Below are 17,151 nucleotides of genomic sequence, written 5' to 3'. Positions count from 1 at the left end.
TGTTAGCTAGGGACTGGACATTAGCAAGTAATATACTCAGAAGCGGTGGGTGGTGTGCGAGCATCCGAAGCCTAGAAGACCGCTCCGGCACCCTCTCCTCCGACGGCGTTGTTTTGAGTCGGCGTCTGGAATCAGTTCAAATGCCCTGGGAGGTGCAGACAAAGGATCCGCTTTCGGAAAGTCGTATTCCTGGTCGTAGGGCTGGTTGTGCTGGTAAGTTGACGTCTCTCTGATATCCAATAGTTCTTCCCGGCTGTATGTAAGAACACTTAAGGTTTTCTGGGCTAACAATGTAAGAAGTAATACATTAAAAAAACAAAATACTGCACAGTTTCCTAAGGACTTGAAGTGAAGCTTCCATCTTTATCGGCGCCATCTTGCCATCTCTATGAACCACAACAAATACGTTTTACACACAAGTGGCCTCTGATGTTATGTGGACAGGTAGTGCTTTGTTATGGTGTTATCTTTCAACCTTGATAGCAAGGCACACAGGTTTAGTCATGACTCCCTTAGGAGAAACGCACACTCAAGCAAAACACACACATACACTGCTCTAACACTTTATCTCAAATCTCAACCAAACAAAATCCCTCTCTATCCCTCTCAAGCCCCTCTATACCAGACCACTGTATCTGTATCAGCTAAGCTACAACCAACCCCCATCCCCTGACATCAAGCGCACGCATGCACGCACACACACACACACACACCAGCTCGCCTTTCAGTTTCCCTTTCACTGACCCCCTCCTGGTGTGACCTGTGATGAGGTTGGTGCTCTACAGAGCCTCAGGGAGGGCTAGGGTCAGAAGAGACAACAGGAGAGGAGGGAGGGAGGGATGAGGAAGGAAAAAGGACACAGGTAGAAGGTGTCCTCATAATATATCAGTATCAATTCAACTACCAATAACATTGTTGTTGTACATTTATGATTTGAAAGTTTCGATTTGGAGACTTTGAAAATGTTCCGTGGAATTTATTGTGCTTAGAATTTCTCAATAGACTTGAATAGAAATGGGATCAATCTTGGTACAACTATGGATCAAATAAGCGTGACTCAACGCATGCACTGAGTTTGTCCCTTTTCAAACAATCTTATTTCCTTTCCATTCCCAACCACTAATCTAATACCTAAACCCCCAGAGAAGACTGACTGGATGACAGTGCACCAGGCAAGACAAGACAGGGACGTGTCCTGTGTTTAACAACACGGGGTATCATTTCTAATGATTTAGTATCGGGTATAATGCTCTAGTCCCCTAATGCTCCAGCTGTTGCCTCTTAAATTCTTTACAGTAACCAGGATGAGATGAGGCCTTCTCTAGGAAGAGACGGTATGAGACACAGTATTATTTTGACCCACAACACAGGGTCGCCGGAGAAGAGAGGGAGATAGAGAGAGAGATCACTGTTTCCAAAGAGAACACCCTGGATATATGAATGCCTGAGCAGTAATTTGAACGGGCTTGTCATCACCCACCACCACAGCAGCTCTGTGTTTGTTCAGTAGAGAAAAGGGAAAGAAGAAAATAAAACTTTGATCCGTGTACAATTTCATCTCCTGACTTTGGGTAGCCTGTCTGCACAGACCCCAAGCTGACTGTCAGCCCGTAAAAATATAGTAGGACTGCGGTTGAAATAGGAGTCCATAATATATGTCCTCCGCATATGCAGCATACTGTACACATACAGTACGCATGCTGACATGCACACATGCACAGCCACACACTTGCAGGCACGTAGAGTACAAACACACACACTCGTGATCCTCCTTCCATAGATTTCATACCAGCAAGGTCTAGAAGGGAAGAAAAACAACTCTTCCATGGACCGACAATGAGATTTGGGGCCTCTGACAACAGCATGAGAGAAAGGAGAAAATGTCCAAGCATCGACTTGATATCTGTTTCTCAGATCTGGAATAAAGCCGAGGCTCAAGTAATCTCAGCTTTCCCACAAACATGAAAGGAATGTTTTTTCTTCTTCTTTCTTTTACGATCTGCAGGGGAAAGCTGGCATGGTCAGAAAGCCAAAGGAGCCGAGAAAAAAAAAAGAGGGATGGAGCAATAGATCTGAGTTAGTGTGAATTTTCACATTACTACGTCCAGGGCCCATTCACATCCAGTAAAGGAGGCCAGGGAGCAGAGTGAGATTGCCAAGGGGTTGGTGTGGAAAGGTTGATGGGGAAGTGGCGTTTGCGGTTGGACAGGGTTCGCTTTACTAGAGGATCCACTAGACTAGCCAGACACCGGTTGGTTGGTAAGGAATCATAAAGTTCCATGTCAACACAGCCCAGGTCTGCCTTTCCCACCCCCTGTGTTATAATGCACTATACGTGTATCATATCATTGTAAATACACTACGGCGTTGTGTGTGTGCGCCTCATAGAAAGTGTTACCGTTCCATTAACCGGCCAGACACATGTTGGAGGAATTTATACATGGGGGTGCTCCATATCAACTGAAGACCCGGTCTGGTCTGCCTTTCCCATCTCTTACCCTTTCAGCAGAATGGCCAAAGCCCAGCCTGAGAGGGGCTTGTATGAGGCCTTCCGTTTCCACCTGGCTAGTTAAAGATATTTTTGTGACCCAATACGGCTACACTTGTCGATGTTATCTTTCGATCTTAACTAACTATGTATGTACAGCTTGAGTCCTTAGCTTCTGGGTAACACTTAGTATCTTATAAGATCGCTTTGTTTGGCATTGTTAGCCCTTGGTCAGGATACTGAACACGTTCCAGAGAGTTTACAATTGTACAATTGCACTATGGTTGCTGTCTCCATCTTGGGAGTACAGGGTTGCCAGTTCAGTGATAATCAGAGCTAACTACCCACCTCTGCTGCTACAATATCAACTAACAAGTAATTGTATTCACAGTTGCTCCCCCCCAACCCACAGTCATTCAGATCAGTCTACCAACACAAGCGAGAGGAGACATTTATGAAACAATGAATCATTGCCATATAATGAGTAGTGGTTGACTGAGGTTTCCCCTAATTCACAGGATATTTGTCTAAACTCTCCAGGGGACCATTTTACCTTCTAGACCCCTTTAGTTGCTCCCTGTCGAGGAGCACACACACACACACACACACACACACACACACACACGCCAGACTCAATTGTGATTGCTTGCTTTTGTTCGATCATCAAGTGCAGGTTGTGTGTGAGTGAACAGGGCCCGTGTGCATGTGTGTATGTGTGTGCCTGTGTGTGCGTGACTGCATGCGTACGTGCGTGTGCATGCTAGCGTGTGTGTGTGTTTAAACAAGGCCTGCAGTGTGTGTGTGTGTGTGTGTGTGTGTGTGTGTGTGTGTGTGTGTGTGTGTGTGTGTGTGTGTGTGTGTGTGTGTGTGTGAACGAGGGCCTTGCAGGGCCAGAGGGTGTGTGTGTTTGCACTCCATCTGCGTTATTGCTCAACACTGACTAGAGTTTGGAAGTCTGTCCAGGGGAACTGAACTGCTAACAGGAAGCTTCTGTAACACTTAAAACCAGCCCTGCTATTCCACCCATGGCTACTGTGATTAGCAACAATGATGCTCATGGGAATTGGAGTTCAATCACTAACGAGTCATTGAAAGGTTTATTAAAACACTTCCATGTTCCGGAAAAGTTGAGCGTGGAGCAAAATATTCTGGCCACTGTGCGTCTGCCTCTGCTCCTGCTTGCCCTTCGAGGTCAAGACCAGATTACTGTAAATGCACGTTGTGACAACTGTACGATGTATTCCATGTGTACCCCGGTACATACAACTAATACCACTTGAAACTGCCGATGTAAAATGGGCTTTATGAATACATTTGATTGATTGATTGATATGTATTCCACTCCTGCCGTGATATGTAAAAACATGCCACCTAATGAAATGTTTTAGCAGAAAGGACATGTGACTGTGGTGCAGAAAGGCCACTAGAAACATGTGTTTGGGGTCATTTTTGGGGCCATGGGTACTTTGGGCTTGATGTCTGTCTGTGTAGGATATCTTTACTCAAGGACTTGTTTGCTTTAGTGGCCAACTAGATACATATACAATATCAATGGCCCCTAACCACGCGACAGACATTTACACTTGGCTGTCAACTCTGGGCAGAGTTAAACTTTTTTTTTGTCCATGCCACAGCTGTGTGTGCACCAGGAGGCTTCGAAGTGTCTGCTGCCGGTGCACTTTCAGGAGGCCTTTGTTGAAAACACACAAAAAGTTCCATAAGGAACACCAGATTGCTATATATATAGGAAGCATGGGGACTGACTGACAAAAACTCCCTGCGACTCCATTATCACATGAAGAAACACTTCTAGAACTCGTCCGCACCACTTCCCAAATCTCCAGTTAGACGTGAAGAGCCGGAAATGACAACCATACCAGACATCTGGGCCAGTTTTTCTCCACGCTAGTTGTGCTAGAGGACCGAAGTGCCATGGCGATGCCGAGAGGGGAAAGAGGAGAGGACAGAAGAGATGCCGGAGGATACAGGGACGGCAGGTAGGCAAGTGGTTAGAGTGTTGGGCCAGTAATCAAAAGGTTGCTGGATTGAATCCCCGAGCTGACAAGGTAAAAATCTGTCGTTCTGCCCCTGAACAAGGCAGTTAACCCACTGTTCCCCGGTAGGCCGTCATTGTAAATAAGAATTTGTTCTTAATTGACTTGCCTTGTTAAATGTAAAAACAATTGAAATACCTGAACTAACTTCCACCACTTTAGCTCTTAGAGTGTGTCCCAAATGGCACCCTATTCCCTATGTAACCGGTGTGAAATGGTAAGCCGGGTGCACACTAATAGCGCTTTGATTGATGACTTCACTTTCTCTGAGACCTTGAAGTAGTTGTTTCCGTGGCTTTTGTGGAGCGATAGGTGACAGTGCTTTGACGGTGACTGTTGTCAATGTGTGCAGAGGGTCCCTGGTTTGAGCCCAGGTAGGGTTGAGGAGAGGGACGGAAGCTATACTGTTACATGATGCTGTTGACCCAGATCACTGGTTGCTGCAGAAAAGGAGGAGGTCAAAAGGGGGGTGAGTGTAACCGGTGTGAAATGGCTAGCTACTTAGCGGGGTGCGTGCTAATAGTGTTTGGTGACGTCACTTGCTTTGAGACCTTGAAGTAGTTGTTTCCGTTGCTCTGCAAGGGCCGTGGCTTTTGTGGAGCGATGGGTAACGGTGCTTCGAGCGTGACTGTTGTCAATGTGTGCAGAGGGTCCCTGGTTCGAGCCCAGGTAGGGGCGAGGAGAGGGAGGGAAAGCAGAACTGTTACACCTATATAGTGCACTATGGGCCCTGGTAAAATGTAGTGCACTACAGTAGATAGGGAATAGGGTGTCATTTGGGACTTTGCCTTTATTCTTCTGTTCTGGATTAGGGCCCTTGTTTCACTCCTACTAGAACGCAGGCCCTTCTTTTCTCTCTGTTTACCACTATGTCAGACTAGAAAAGATGGAGGATGCATTAGCAGAGAAGTGAATGTATCTAGGGTAGTGGTACCCTTACAAAATAACATGTGAGAAGAAACACATCTGGTTTTCGGACCTGTTTATTTTTAACATGTTTATTTTTCATCTCCGTCTGGTCTCCCATCCCATCCCTGCTTAGCTTCAGAGGCTTCAGAGGCAAACTAGCAGTGGGATGCAGGGTGCTACAGTATGTTGCTTGAATAAATGTTCCAAAAAGGCAGCGAAAGCAAAGGCCAGGCGAACATAACCGAAGATAGGGAAAACTGCAGGAAAGAGGGAGGTGTTTTATTTATCAGAAATGTTTCACAAAAAAAAAACATTTTGAAATTATTTCCTTGCAATATTTGGTTTTGCAATCAATACTTTTGGGGTTATGTTTGGCTTTCAATATCATTATTAGTCTTTTTGTTTGCCCTACTAACAATTTTGTTCTCGACGTCAGATGTTTTTCTTGATAATTATGGCACAAAAGTACCTCACTCACTAGAGGATTACATCACATAATAAAACACTATTACTCTCTTACACCATTATTCCCTGCCACAGTTTCAGTAAAGAGCTGAGGGATGGGGATGGGGCTGGGGCTGGAGAAATTCAACCCCTCTCAAATCTATAGACAACGCTGGATGCAAGGACTGACTATCCATGATATCAAAATGATAGTTTTAACCATGTGTTTAGTGGTTGTTCCTATTTACTTTCTTTACAAACATTGGGGTAAAACAAGATTATATTTGGGGTTCTGATGGGGTACGACAGTTGAATGAAGCTCATGAGACATTTATATGTTACGTTCTTCAATAATAAACACATATCATTCATTTACAAGTCCAAAAATGGATGTAGCAACTAAGGATTGCACCTTTTTAACAGGCAGTGGCCTTCATACAGCAGAACTACAGTATGTCGCCCTTTGAACGTAATCCATTAACATTATTTCAACCCCACATTTGAATCTGAATTTCCACATGTGAAAGTAAAATGTTTTACAGTTAAACTGCTAATTTCATTTTCACGTGATTGTTTTTCACATGTGGAGTTTTCTTAAATGTGAAATGGCAAATGTGATTTTCACATGTCAAAGTTTTTAACACGTGAAACTGCTAATTGCACACGTGACAATGCAATTCACATGTGAGGTGAAAACATGTTATTCTCCTCACATGTGAAAAGGTGGTGTGAACGCAAAATGTATACATGTGAAAATTATACGTGTGAAATGTAAGCTCAACATGTGAAAGGAACGTGCCATGAAATCCAATATTGCATAACAAACAAATGGAGAAATTACAGAGTGTTGCATCTGACCCTGCCTTCACAGACTGGTTGAACTATCATGAGTAGGCTGGACAAAAATGTAATCTCTCAGTATGGAATAGTGTAAAACTGTCACTCTACCACCCTTTGTACCCCACTTCATCCCCCTTGGTATTTTTCCTATTTTGTTACATTACAACCTGTAATTTAAATGGATTTTTATTTGGATTTCATGTAATGGACATACACAAAATAGCCCAAATTGGTGAAGTGAAATGTAAAAAATATCTTGTTTCAAAAAATTCGAACAAATATAAAAAACTAAAAGTGGCGCGTGCATACTGTATGTACTCACGCCCTTTTCTATGAAGCCCCTAAATAAAGAAGACACGTGGTGTGTACATATGTATTCACCCCCTTTTCTATGAAGCCCCTAAATAAGATCTGGTGCAACTAATTACCTTCAAAAGTCACATCATTAGTTAAATAAAGTCCACCTGTGTGCCATCTAAGTGTCACATAAACTGTCACTTGATCTCAGTATATATACACGTGTTCTGAAAGGCCCCAGAGTCTGCAACACCACTAAGCAAGAAGCACCACCAAGCAAGCAGCACCATGAAGACCAAGGATCTCTCCAAACAGGTCAGGGACAAAGTTGTGGAGAAGTACAGATCAGGGTTGGGTTACAACAAAATATCCAAAACTAAGAACATCCCACGGAGCACCATTACATCCATTATTAAAAAATGGAAAGAATATGGCACCACAACAAACCTGCCAAGAGAGGGCCACCCACCAAAACTCATGGACCAGGCAAGGAGGGCGTTAATAAGAGAGTCAACAAAGAGACCAAAGATAACCCTGAAGGAGCTGCAAAGCTCCACAGCGGAGATTGGAGTATCTGTCCATAGGACCACTTTAAGCCGTACACTCCACAGAGCTGGGCTTTATGGAAGAGTGGCCAGAAAAAAGCCATTGCTTAAAGAAAAAAATAAGCAAACACGTTTGGTATTCGCCAAAAGGCATGTGCGAGACTCCCCAAACATATGGAAGTAGGTACTCTGGTCAGATGAGACTATAATTTAGATTTTTGGCCATCAAGGAAAACACTATGTCTGGCGCAAACCCAACAACTCCCATCACCCCGAGAACACCATCCCCACAGTGAAGCATGGTGGTGGCAGCATCATGCTGTGGGGATGTTTTTCATTGGCAGGGACTGGGAAACTGATCAGAATTGAAGGAATGATGGATGGTGCTTAATACACTGACATTTTTGAGGGAAACCTTTTTCAGTCTTCAAGAGATTTGAGACTGGGACGGAGGTTCACCTTCCAGCAGGACAATGGCACTAAGCATTCTGCTAAAGCAACACTCGAGTGGTTTGGCCTAGTCAAAGCCCAGGCCTCAATCCACTTGAGAATCTCTGGTGTGACTTAAAGATTGCTGTACACCAGCAGAACCCATCCAACTGAAGGAGCTGGAGCAGTTTTGCCCAAAAATCCAGTAGCTATATGTGCCAAGCTTATAGAGACATACCCCAAGAGACTTGTAGCTGTAATTGCTGCAAAAGGTGGCTGTACAAAGTATTGACTTTGGGGAGATGAATAGATATGCACGCTTAAGTTTACATTTTTTTGGTCTTATTTCTTGTTTCACAATACAAAATATTGTGGTAGGCATGTTGTGTAAATCAAATGATACAAACCCCCCAAAATAAATTGTATTTCCAGGTTGTAACATTTTAAACACTTGTCAGGGACAACACAATAAAGTCAAGGACTTTCAAATCAAATTGTATTTGTCACATGATTCGTAGACAACAGTTGTAGACTAACAGTGAAATGCTTACAATTTCCAACAATGAAGAGTTAAACATAATTATTATATATATATTTATCTGATCTAAATAGTGACACAAGGAATAAATACACAGTGAATAACAAATAAAAATGGCTATGTACTATAGGCTATGTACAGTATATAGGGAGTAGAAAATGACATGGCTATATACAGTATTTAGGTAGTAGAAAAGAACATGGCCATATACAGTATATAGGGAGTAGAAAATAACATGGCTATATACAGGAAGTACCAGTACCGAGTCGATATGCTGGGGTACGAGGTCATTGGGGTAGCTATGTACTATACATATAGGTATAGGTAAAGTCACTAGGCAACAGGATAGATAGACAGTAGCAGCAGTGTGTGTGTGTGTGTGTGTGTGTGTGTGTGTGCTGTGTGTTTAGAGTCCTGTGTGTTTGCATAGAGTCAATGCAAGAGAGTTAGTGTAAAAAAGGGTCAATGCAGGTAGTCCAGGTAGCCAGTTGATTATATATTTAGCAGTCTTGTTTAGAAGTCTTGTGACTTGGGGGTAGAAGCTGTTCAGGGTCCTGTTGGTTCCAGATTTAGTGCATTGATACCACTTGCCATGCAGTAGCAAAGAGAATCGTCTTTGGCTTGGGGGGTTGGAGTATTTGACAATTTTTTTGCCTTCCTCTGACACCACATGTAATGGAGGTCCTGGATGGCAGGGAGCTTGGCTCCAGTGATGTGCTGTGCCGTACGCACTACCCTCTGTAGCGCCTTGTGGTCGGATGCCAAGTGGTACCAAGCCAGTCAAGATGCTCCTGATGGTGCAGCCGTAAAACTTTTTGAGGATCTGAGGGCTCGTACCAAATCTTTTCAGCCACCTGAGGGGGAAGAGTCGCTGTCAAGCCCCCTTCAAACTGTGTTGGTGTGTTTGGACAATGATTGTTCCTTGGTAATGTGGACACTGAGGAACTTGAAGCTCTCAACCCACTCTACTACAGCCCTGTTGATGTGAATGGGGGCATGCTCGGCCCTCCGTTTCCCGTAGTCAACGATCAGCTCCTTTGTCTTACTGACGTTGAGGGAGAGGTTGTTGTCCTGCCACCACACTGCCAGGTCACTGACCTCCTCCCTATAGGCCTACCACCGTTGTGTCGTCTGCAAACTTAATGATGGTGTTGGAGACATGCGCAGCCATGCAGTCGTGGGTGAACAGGGAGTACAGGAGGGGACTAAGCACACACCCCTGAGGGGCCCCTGGGTTGAAGGTCAGCGTGGAGGATATGTTGTTGCCTACCCTCACCACCTGGTGGCATCCCGTCAAGAAGTCCAGGATCCAGTTGCAGAGGCAAGTGTTCAGTCCCAGGGACCTAAATACTGAACAAAAACAATGTAAAGTGTTGGTCCCATGTTTCATGAGCTGAAATAAAAGATCCCAGAAACGTTCCATATGCACAAAAAGCTTATTTCTCTCAAATGTGCATAAATTTGTTTACATCCCAATTAGTGAGTATTTCTCCTTTGCCAAGATAATCCATCCACCTGACGGGTGTGGCATATCAAGAAGCTGATTAAACAGCATGATCATTACACAGGTGCACCTTGTGCTGGGGACAATAAAAGGCCACTCTAAAATGTGCAGTTTTGTCACACAACACAATGCTCAAGATTTGATGGAGTGTGCTATTGGCATGCTGACTGCAGGAATGTCCACCAGAGCTGTTGGCAGAACATGTCATGTTAATTTCTCTACCATATGCCACCTCCACATTTGTTTTAGAGAATTTGTCAGTATGTCCAACTGGCCTCACAACCGCAGACCACATGTAACCACGCCAGCCCAGGTCCTCCACATCCGGCTTCTTCATTTGTGGGATAATCTAAGACCAGCCACCCGGACAGCTGATGAAACTGAGGAGTATTTCTGTGTACCTTAAAGCTCTTTTGTGGGGGGAAAACTCATTCTGAATGGCTGGGCCTAGCTCCCCAGTGGCTGGACCTGGCTCCCAAGTGGGTGGACCTATGCCCTCTCAGGCCCACCCATGAGTGCACCCATAACCAGTCATGTGAATTCCTTAGATTAGGGCCTAATTTATTTATTTCAATTGACTAATTTCCTTATATGAATTGTACCTCAGTAAAATCATTGAAATTGTCTCATGATGCGTTTTATATTTTTGTTCAGTGGAGATTCAGACTTGGAAAATGGTTATATGGTTCAGTCATCAGCCAGCTTTTGACATTCTTTTAAAAATCAAAGTATAGTTTGTTCCAGTCAGCACGCCGGTATATCTTACTGGATAGACTCTTACATTTGAAACAGTCTAAATAATAGTTTCAGGCACTGGTATAGCAGCAGATGCTGGTTTGGATTCTATACAGTATTTGATGTTCTCTCATTACTTTGGCTTTATTATGACCTGCTGGAATCTGGAACTAATCATCTGCATGGAAGGGAATGTTTCGGGAAACGATTACATGTGCACATTCATTGTCTCTGAGCGGGTGCTGGATGTATATATATATATATATATATATATATATATTTTTTGTTGTTGAAATAATACATTTCAAAAATAAAAGGTGAAAAGTGACTCATATAATGTTTTCTCTTATGTGTTTCTCAAGTCGCTGTCTAGCTCAATAGCACTTATGGTAAAGCGCTAGTGATGGGAGGCTTTTAAGTTTGAATCCAGGGTGGTATACACACACTGCTGTTGTGCCCGGAGCAAGGCACTTAAACCCCACTGAAGCTGTATGGAGAAATAAATAGATAGTGTGTACAATTAGAAAGCGTGTAATTAGCCCTGGGATGAAAACATCTGTCATCTGACGGATTAGTATGTGTCCTTGTTATGTGACATGGGAACAAGGGAAATGCTGGAGGAATTTGTAAGGAGTGTTTCTCCTTAAAGCACAATTGCGGTGTGTGCGTGCATGTGTACATACTGTACGTACATGTGTGTGCACGTTGTAACTGCCATTGTTAATGCAGTAAAGGACAACGTATTGTGTGTGTGTGTTACTTATGCCACGTGTGCGCTCTCTCTCCAGAGCTGTACGCAGGGTGAGGACAGGCTGACCATCCTGTGTACCACTCCCTCCCTGAAGGACCTGGGCCTGCAGCCTCCTGTGGTCACCAAGGTGGCGTTCGTCCTGGATGGTTTCACCGCGCCCCAGTTTGACCTGCTGTATGTAGAGGACCCTCGCTTCGAGGACTTCCAGAGACCCACCGTCACATCCAAAGGCAACAAGAGCATCCTGGAGATTAAGGTGAGACGTGTCAGACCGGCACCTTTTTGTTCCCTAGTTGAGTTTCTATTGATCTCCTGAATCGTCTGAGTTTAAGGGGAATTGACAATATTAATGTTGAGGTCCTTTCTTCCACATCCACATTCCCCCCTCGTCCCTTACCCCACCACCACCTCTCCATGCAGAGCGCTATGCTTACCTTTTTGACAAGGAACACGTGTTTGCCTAAGTTGACAAATGTACAGTGGACTGCACACAAAGAAATGTGAGAGCACAAAATGAAGAATATTTGAGGTAATAAAGCACAGAAGAATATGAAGGAGGATATGCAAGCGAAAGGGTCGCACTGTAAAGCCCTGCCATGATGATAATGATGAAAGCTGGGGTCAGTGCAACTACCAATGCATCCATTCAGGAAATGAATTAAAATTGGAGAATTCCTATTTTAAAACAAATGGCGCTTACAGTTTCTCTTCTGGACGAGAGTTTCAGTTGATCTCCTGAATTGAAATGGAATTGAGCCCTGATTGTAGCTTGTTGTACTTTGCCCTCCTCGACACCCTTCCACTGACTCACCCTCGCCCGTCTGAGGTGGGAAGGAAACAATACTGGGGGCGAGGGGTTTGTATACTGAAAGAAAACAGGAAAAAGAGTCCCGTTTCCCATCGCTCACCCCCTACATTTCCCTCACTCACTCCTCCGATCCCTCTCCTCTGTGTATTCTCTCCATCTCACTGCATTGTCTCAGGTTCCTGAGGTCAAAGCCCTTGACATATTAATGGCGTGTTTCAAATGGGCAACCTAATTTTTCTGGGTAGAAAACGTTGTTGTTGTTTTTTTACAATGAAAACAATTATAGCTTTCTTTCTTTTTTTTTTACTGAGGCGGCCCGATGGTTAGTGACAGCTGTGTGGAACAGGTCTCACAGGATCCTGGGTCGGCTTTTTTCCCAGGCATGACCTTGGCCCCATGGCTTAATCCAGCCCCTGCCCCTCCTTTCCCTCTCAGTAACCTCCCATCCCCCATCTAGGTCCCAGATGAGCTCCCATGAGCCCCCATTACCCCAGGGACACCCAAGGCCCTGGGTTGCACTGTTATAGAGTACATTTGGGGCCATCTGATATCTTTGCCCCAAAATGTCCGCCAATCAGTAAAGGCTACTGATAATGTTATTAGTCTTGGCTGGTGTAAAGCTCTTATCTCTACAGATCGTTCCATGGGAGGGTAACAAGCATCTTAGCCCAGATTAGCGCCACACACTCTGTTTGTTTGGATAGACTGTTTAATGCCTGGCAGAAATTGTATAGTTATTCTCTCTATGGGATATGTTGCTTTCAATGACTCGTAAACACACATTAAATGTTACACACAACCTCAGAGTACAGACATGAGATGACACGTGTTCAGATGAGAGATTGTACATATTATGCAATATGCTTTGTATATGTTAAAATACTGTTGATATTAGAGTTTGTTATTGTCTCAGTGTCCATGTGTGCGTATGCGGGGGGATTGTGAAACAAGGACCTTCTCCCTCGTGGGGACATTTCCCACATCCCCATGAGGACAAAGGCTATTTTAAGTTTAGGATTAGGGTAAGGGTTAGTGTTTGGGGTTAGGGTTAGGGTTAGGAGTTAGGTTTAGGGTTTTGGTTACAGGTTACGGGTTAAGGGTTAAGTTTAGGGTTAAGAGTTAGAGAAAATAGGATTTTGAATGGAAATAAATGTAATGTGCCCACGAGGATAAAAGAACGTGTGTGTGTGTTCACATGTACTGCACTAGTTGACGCATACAGTTACACCGTGAGGTTTGGGAACAGGTGCGGCCCTCCACTCTGTGTCAAATCTGAAAATCCCAGGCTGTCACGCGAGGAATGTGATCATTCTTTTTATTGCCTTCTGCTATACACATACAGCACAACCATGCAGAGTGAGAGGCAACTGAGCTGTGTGTGTGTGTGTGTGTGTGTGTGTGTGTGTGTGTGTGTGTGTGTGTGTGTGTGTGTGTGTGTGTGTGTGTGTGTGTGTGTGTGTGAACCAAGCAGTTTGAGAATAAACCGTCAGGTGACAGTGTTGAGGTTGAGACAGTAACATTAGAGACTGAAGGAACCAGACCATTTTACAGTCCAAGAGCCAAGTGAAATGTGTGTGAAGGAGCGTCAGAGCATGTAGCCAAGGCAGTGAGGGTGAGATTCCTTCCTTCAAAAATCCTCTCTTCCCGTCTGAAGAGCCCTCATCGACAAAAGGGTTAGGTAGTTTGTATGCAGACGCAGAGAGGCTGTTGTCTCTGTCCTGGAGAGAGGGTTCACGATAACAGTAGTGGCACCACAACCAGTGCCTCAGTCACTTCCACTGGAAGCAGTTTTCGAGCAAGCCTGCATGCATGTCTCTGTGTGGATATGGTAGGACTCACTGAGGATGATGTAGTACGTAGGATTTTTATACTGACTCCATTTATCCCTTTCCCCTTCTTTCTAAATCTCCATAACCCCCATCTCCAGGTGCCAGGTCGTGTGGATGTGGAGGCGATGAAGGGGGAGGTGCTGAAGGTGTCTAACAGGACCTGTGAGAGTGTGACTGTGGTGGGTAACACCCTGGAGTGTACTGTCCCCATGGAGTTACGGGATGCCACCAATGAACTGGAGGTGGAGGTGAGGACAGACACACACGCACACACAGAGACAGAGAGAGACAGAGAGAGAGTGAGAGAGAGACCTAGTACAGACACATGGACAAAAACACACTCCATTCCAGCTAAACTCTCAGTGAACATTTCCAAACTACCTCCATTGGGTTGCTACTGAGTTCCCTCATCACCCCTAGTTAAACATTAGTGAGCCCACCCTACCTTCCCTAGGATCTCTGAGCCCTCCACTTCAGCCCTTCACTTGAAACAGCCCCTTGTCTACAGAGACCTCTTCAGACCACTACCCCCCCCACAGTCTAGCAGTACCCCCTCCACAGCTTCATAAAGGCTTTGTTGGGCAGCCACTGCATCCATACAGAGGGCTCTGTGTGTGGTGTGTCCGTGCATTTGTGTATGTGCCCATGACGATGGCGTTGTGTGTGTGCGCGCAAGCGTGTGTGCTTGAAGCATGTGTGTGTGTCGTGTGTGCGTCCTGACTGTTTGTATTGACAGCCCCTGCTTTGATAGATGCCTGCTTTGATAGATCATACAGTCATTTTTATCTTTCTGCTGCCTGGCATTTTATTACCACTAGGCGGGTAAATCCACAGATATCTCTGCATTCCTCCTGGCATTCCATCAACACCTGTAACGGTTTTCTTGCGGTGAAGGAGAGGCGGACCAAAACGCAGCGTGGTTTCTATTCATGGTTCTTTAATGAAGAAAACTATACATGAACAGACTAACAAAAACAAGAACCGTGAACACAGAGACAGGAACAATCACCCACCAACACACAGTGAAACCCAGGCTACCTAAGTATGATTCTCAATCAGAGACAACTAATGACACCTGCCTCTGATTGAGAACCATACTAGGCCGAAACATAGAAATACCCAAATCATAGAAAAACAAACATAGACTGCCCACCCCAACTCACGCCCTGACCATACTAAATAATGACAAAACAAAGGAAATAAAGGTCAGAACGTGACAACACCTCTCAACTTTTACTGGACTGTTCAACTCAGACTTCCAATATCTCCCAAAAAGTCGTGTCCCTCAAATAGTATTTATCTGACACATAAAATGCTTATGAATGTAATAACAATAGATTGTTCAACCATAAACTTTTGACTTTCCACATGATTTAACCCTTAAAACGTTACAGGAACACTGAGCACACTAACAGTTTCTCGTGGTTGAAGTAGCTTTGTGCAAATGGGTAATATATGACTCATGTATCATTCATAAAGAGAACAGGTAGCCTAGTTAAATATAATAACAAGATGCAAACATTTGCCGTTAGTGATAAGAGCAAATGTTGGGGGGTTTCTTATCTTTGCATTTGAAAATAATTTGAAATAGACATATATTTCCTATTATTTACAGTATTCCATTTCCATGATCATTGCAGAATAGATTCCTCACCTATGACCTGTGATGGTTTCATAGGCTACTCGTGAAGTAGCCTATAGGCCTACAACAAGTTTGGACTGTCGACCATTCGTCCCATCTCTCATTGAATTGGACCCACTTCACATTAGTAAATAGATGAGCTATTTCAAGTAGCCTATTCTGCTCTATGCTCACCTTTTCCCATTGACGTTTTTAGGCCACGTCTGAGTACTGTAATGTCACATTTCTCACGTAGACAATATTTCATTTAGAAACATAATACGTATATATCATAACCATTGCAGAATACAATTCCTCAACCTTTTCTGGCCATGATGAGTTTATATTCCCGTAGTAGCCATGCACCAAATTACCGTGCGCATCGCTCATTTAATTGGGACTGTTAATCATTTCTCGTTTTTTGCTTGATGCATCGGACAGGGTGTGCGGTTTATAACATACAGTTCATCTTTTGCATTGAAGTGTGTAGGGATTGTTGTTGCCTTTCAGAAACGGTCAGATACCGCTAATGTCACTGCAAAATAAAACCTTCTGCCAACTCCTCCAAAGACATTTGATCAAGTCGGCCATTCCTATTTCCTTTAGATACTGTCTTAGCCTAATTCCAAAACGTCCAAACTTGACAGAAAATAAGGGTGTTATTATCACCATAAAAGGTGAATGGGTGTTTTTCAGGACGAGTTCTAATGGTTGTTCACGTGTGCACAGTTTTACGACAGGTCTGATTTCATAATGGGAAACTTGTATGGCATTCACCAAGTTTGTACATCGAAATATTTTTGTGCAGATCTTTCATGTTAAAATTACGCCCCTGGAGAGGAGACGGTGGCCATGTCCAAATACCCATACTAGCGTATTACATACTTGGCAACTGCTTGTCATCCGACCGCAAGGTGCTACAGAGGGTAGTGTATACGGCCCAGTTCATCACTGGGGCCGAACTCCCTGCCTTCCAGGACCTCTATACCAGGCGGTGTTAAATACTCCAGCCACTCAAGTCATAGACCGTTCTCTCTGCTACTGCAGGGCAAGCGGTACCGATGCACCAAGTCTGGAACCACCAGGACCCTGAACAGCTTCTACCCCCAAGCCATAACACTGCTAAATAGTCAGTTAAATAGTTAACTAATTACCTCGTACCCCTGCATGAATTTTGTCCCACTCCTCCTGACAGAGCTGGTGTAACTGAGTCAGGCTTGTAGGCCTCCTTGCTTGCACATGCTTTTCAGTTCTGCCCACAAATGTTCTATAGGATTGAGGTCAGGGCTTTGGGATGGCCACTCCAATACCTTGACTTTGTTGTCCTTAAGCCATTTTGCCACAACTTTGTAAGTATGC

General features: G+C 44.2%; 1 protein-coding gene across 1 annotated transcript in view; it reads left to right on the top strand.

Moving 5' to 3' along the window:
• The window catches only part of LOC115109662 (hepatocyte growth factor receptor-like), a 73,586-nt gene that overhangs the window by 40,434 nt on the left and 16,001 nt on the right, over positions 1–17,151 (top strand). The window contains 2 exon segments of the mRNA XM_029634864.2: positions 11,572–11,790; positions 14,270–14,419. Of these exon segments, the coding sequence (XP_029490724.2) occupies positions 11,572–11,790; positions 14,270–14,419 (369 nt within the window).

Source organism: Oncorhynchus nerka, linkage group LG25, assembly GCF_034236695.1.
Source record: "Oncorhynchus nerka isolate Pitt River linkage group LG25, Oner_Uvic_2.0, whole genome shotgun sequence".
In the NCBI taxonomy this organism is placed as follows: domain Eukaryota; kingdom Metazoa; phylum Chordata; class Actinopteri; order Salmoniformes; family Salmonidae; genus Oncorhynchus; species Oncorhynchus nerka.
Note: the sequence above shows the minus strand (reverse complement) of the source record. Positions and strands in the feature narration are given on the sequence as shown.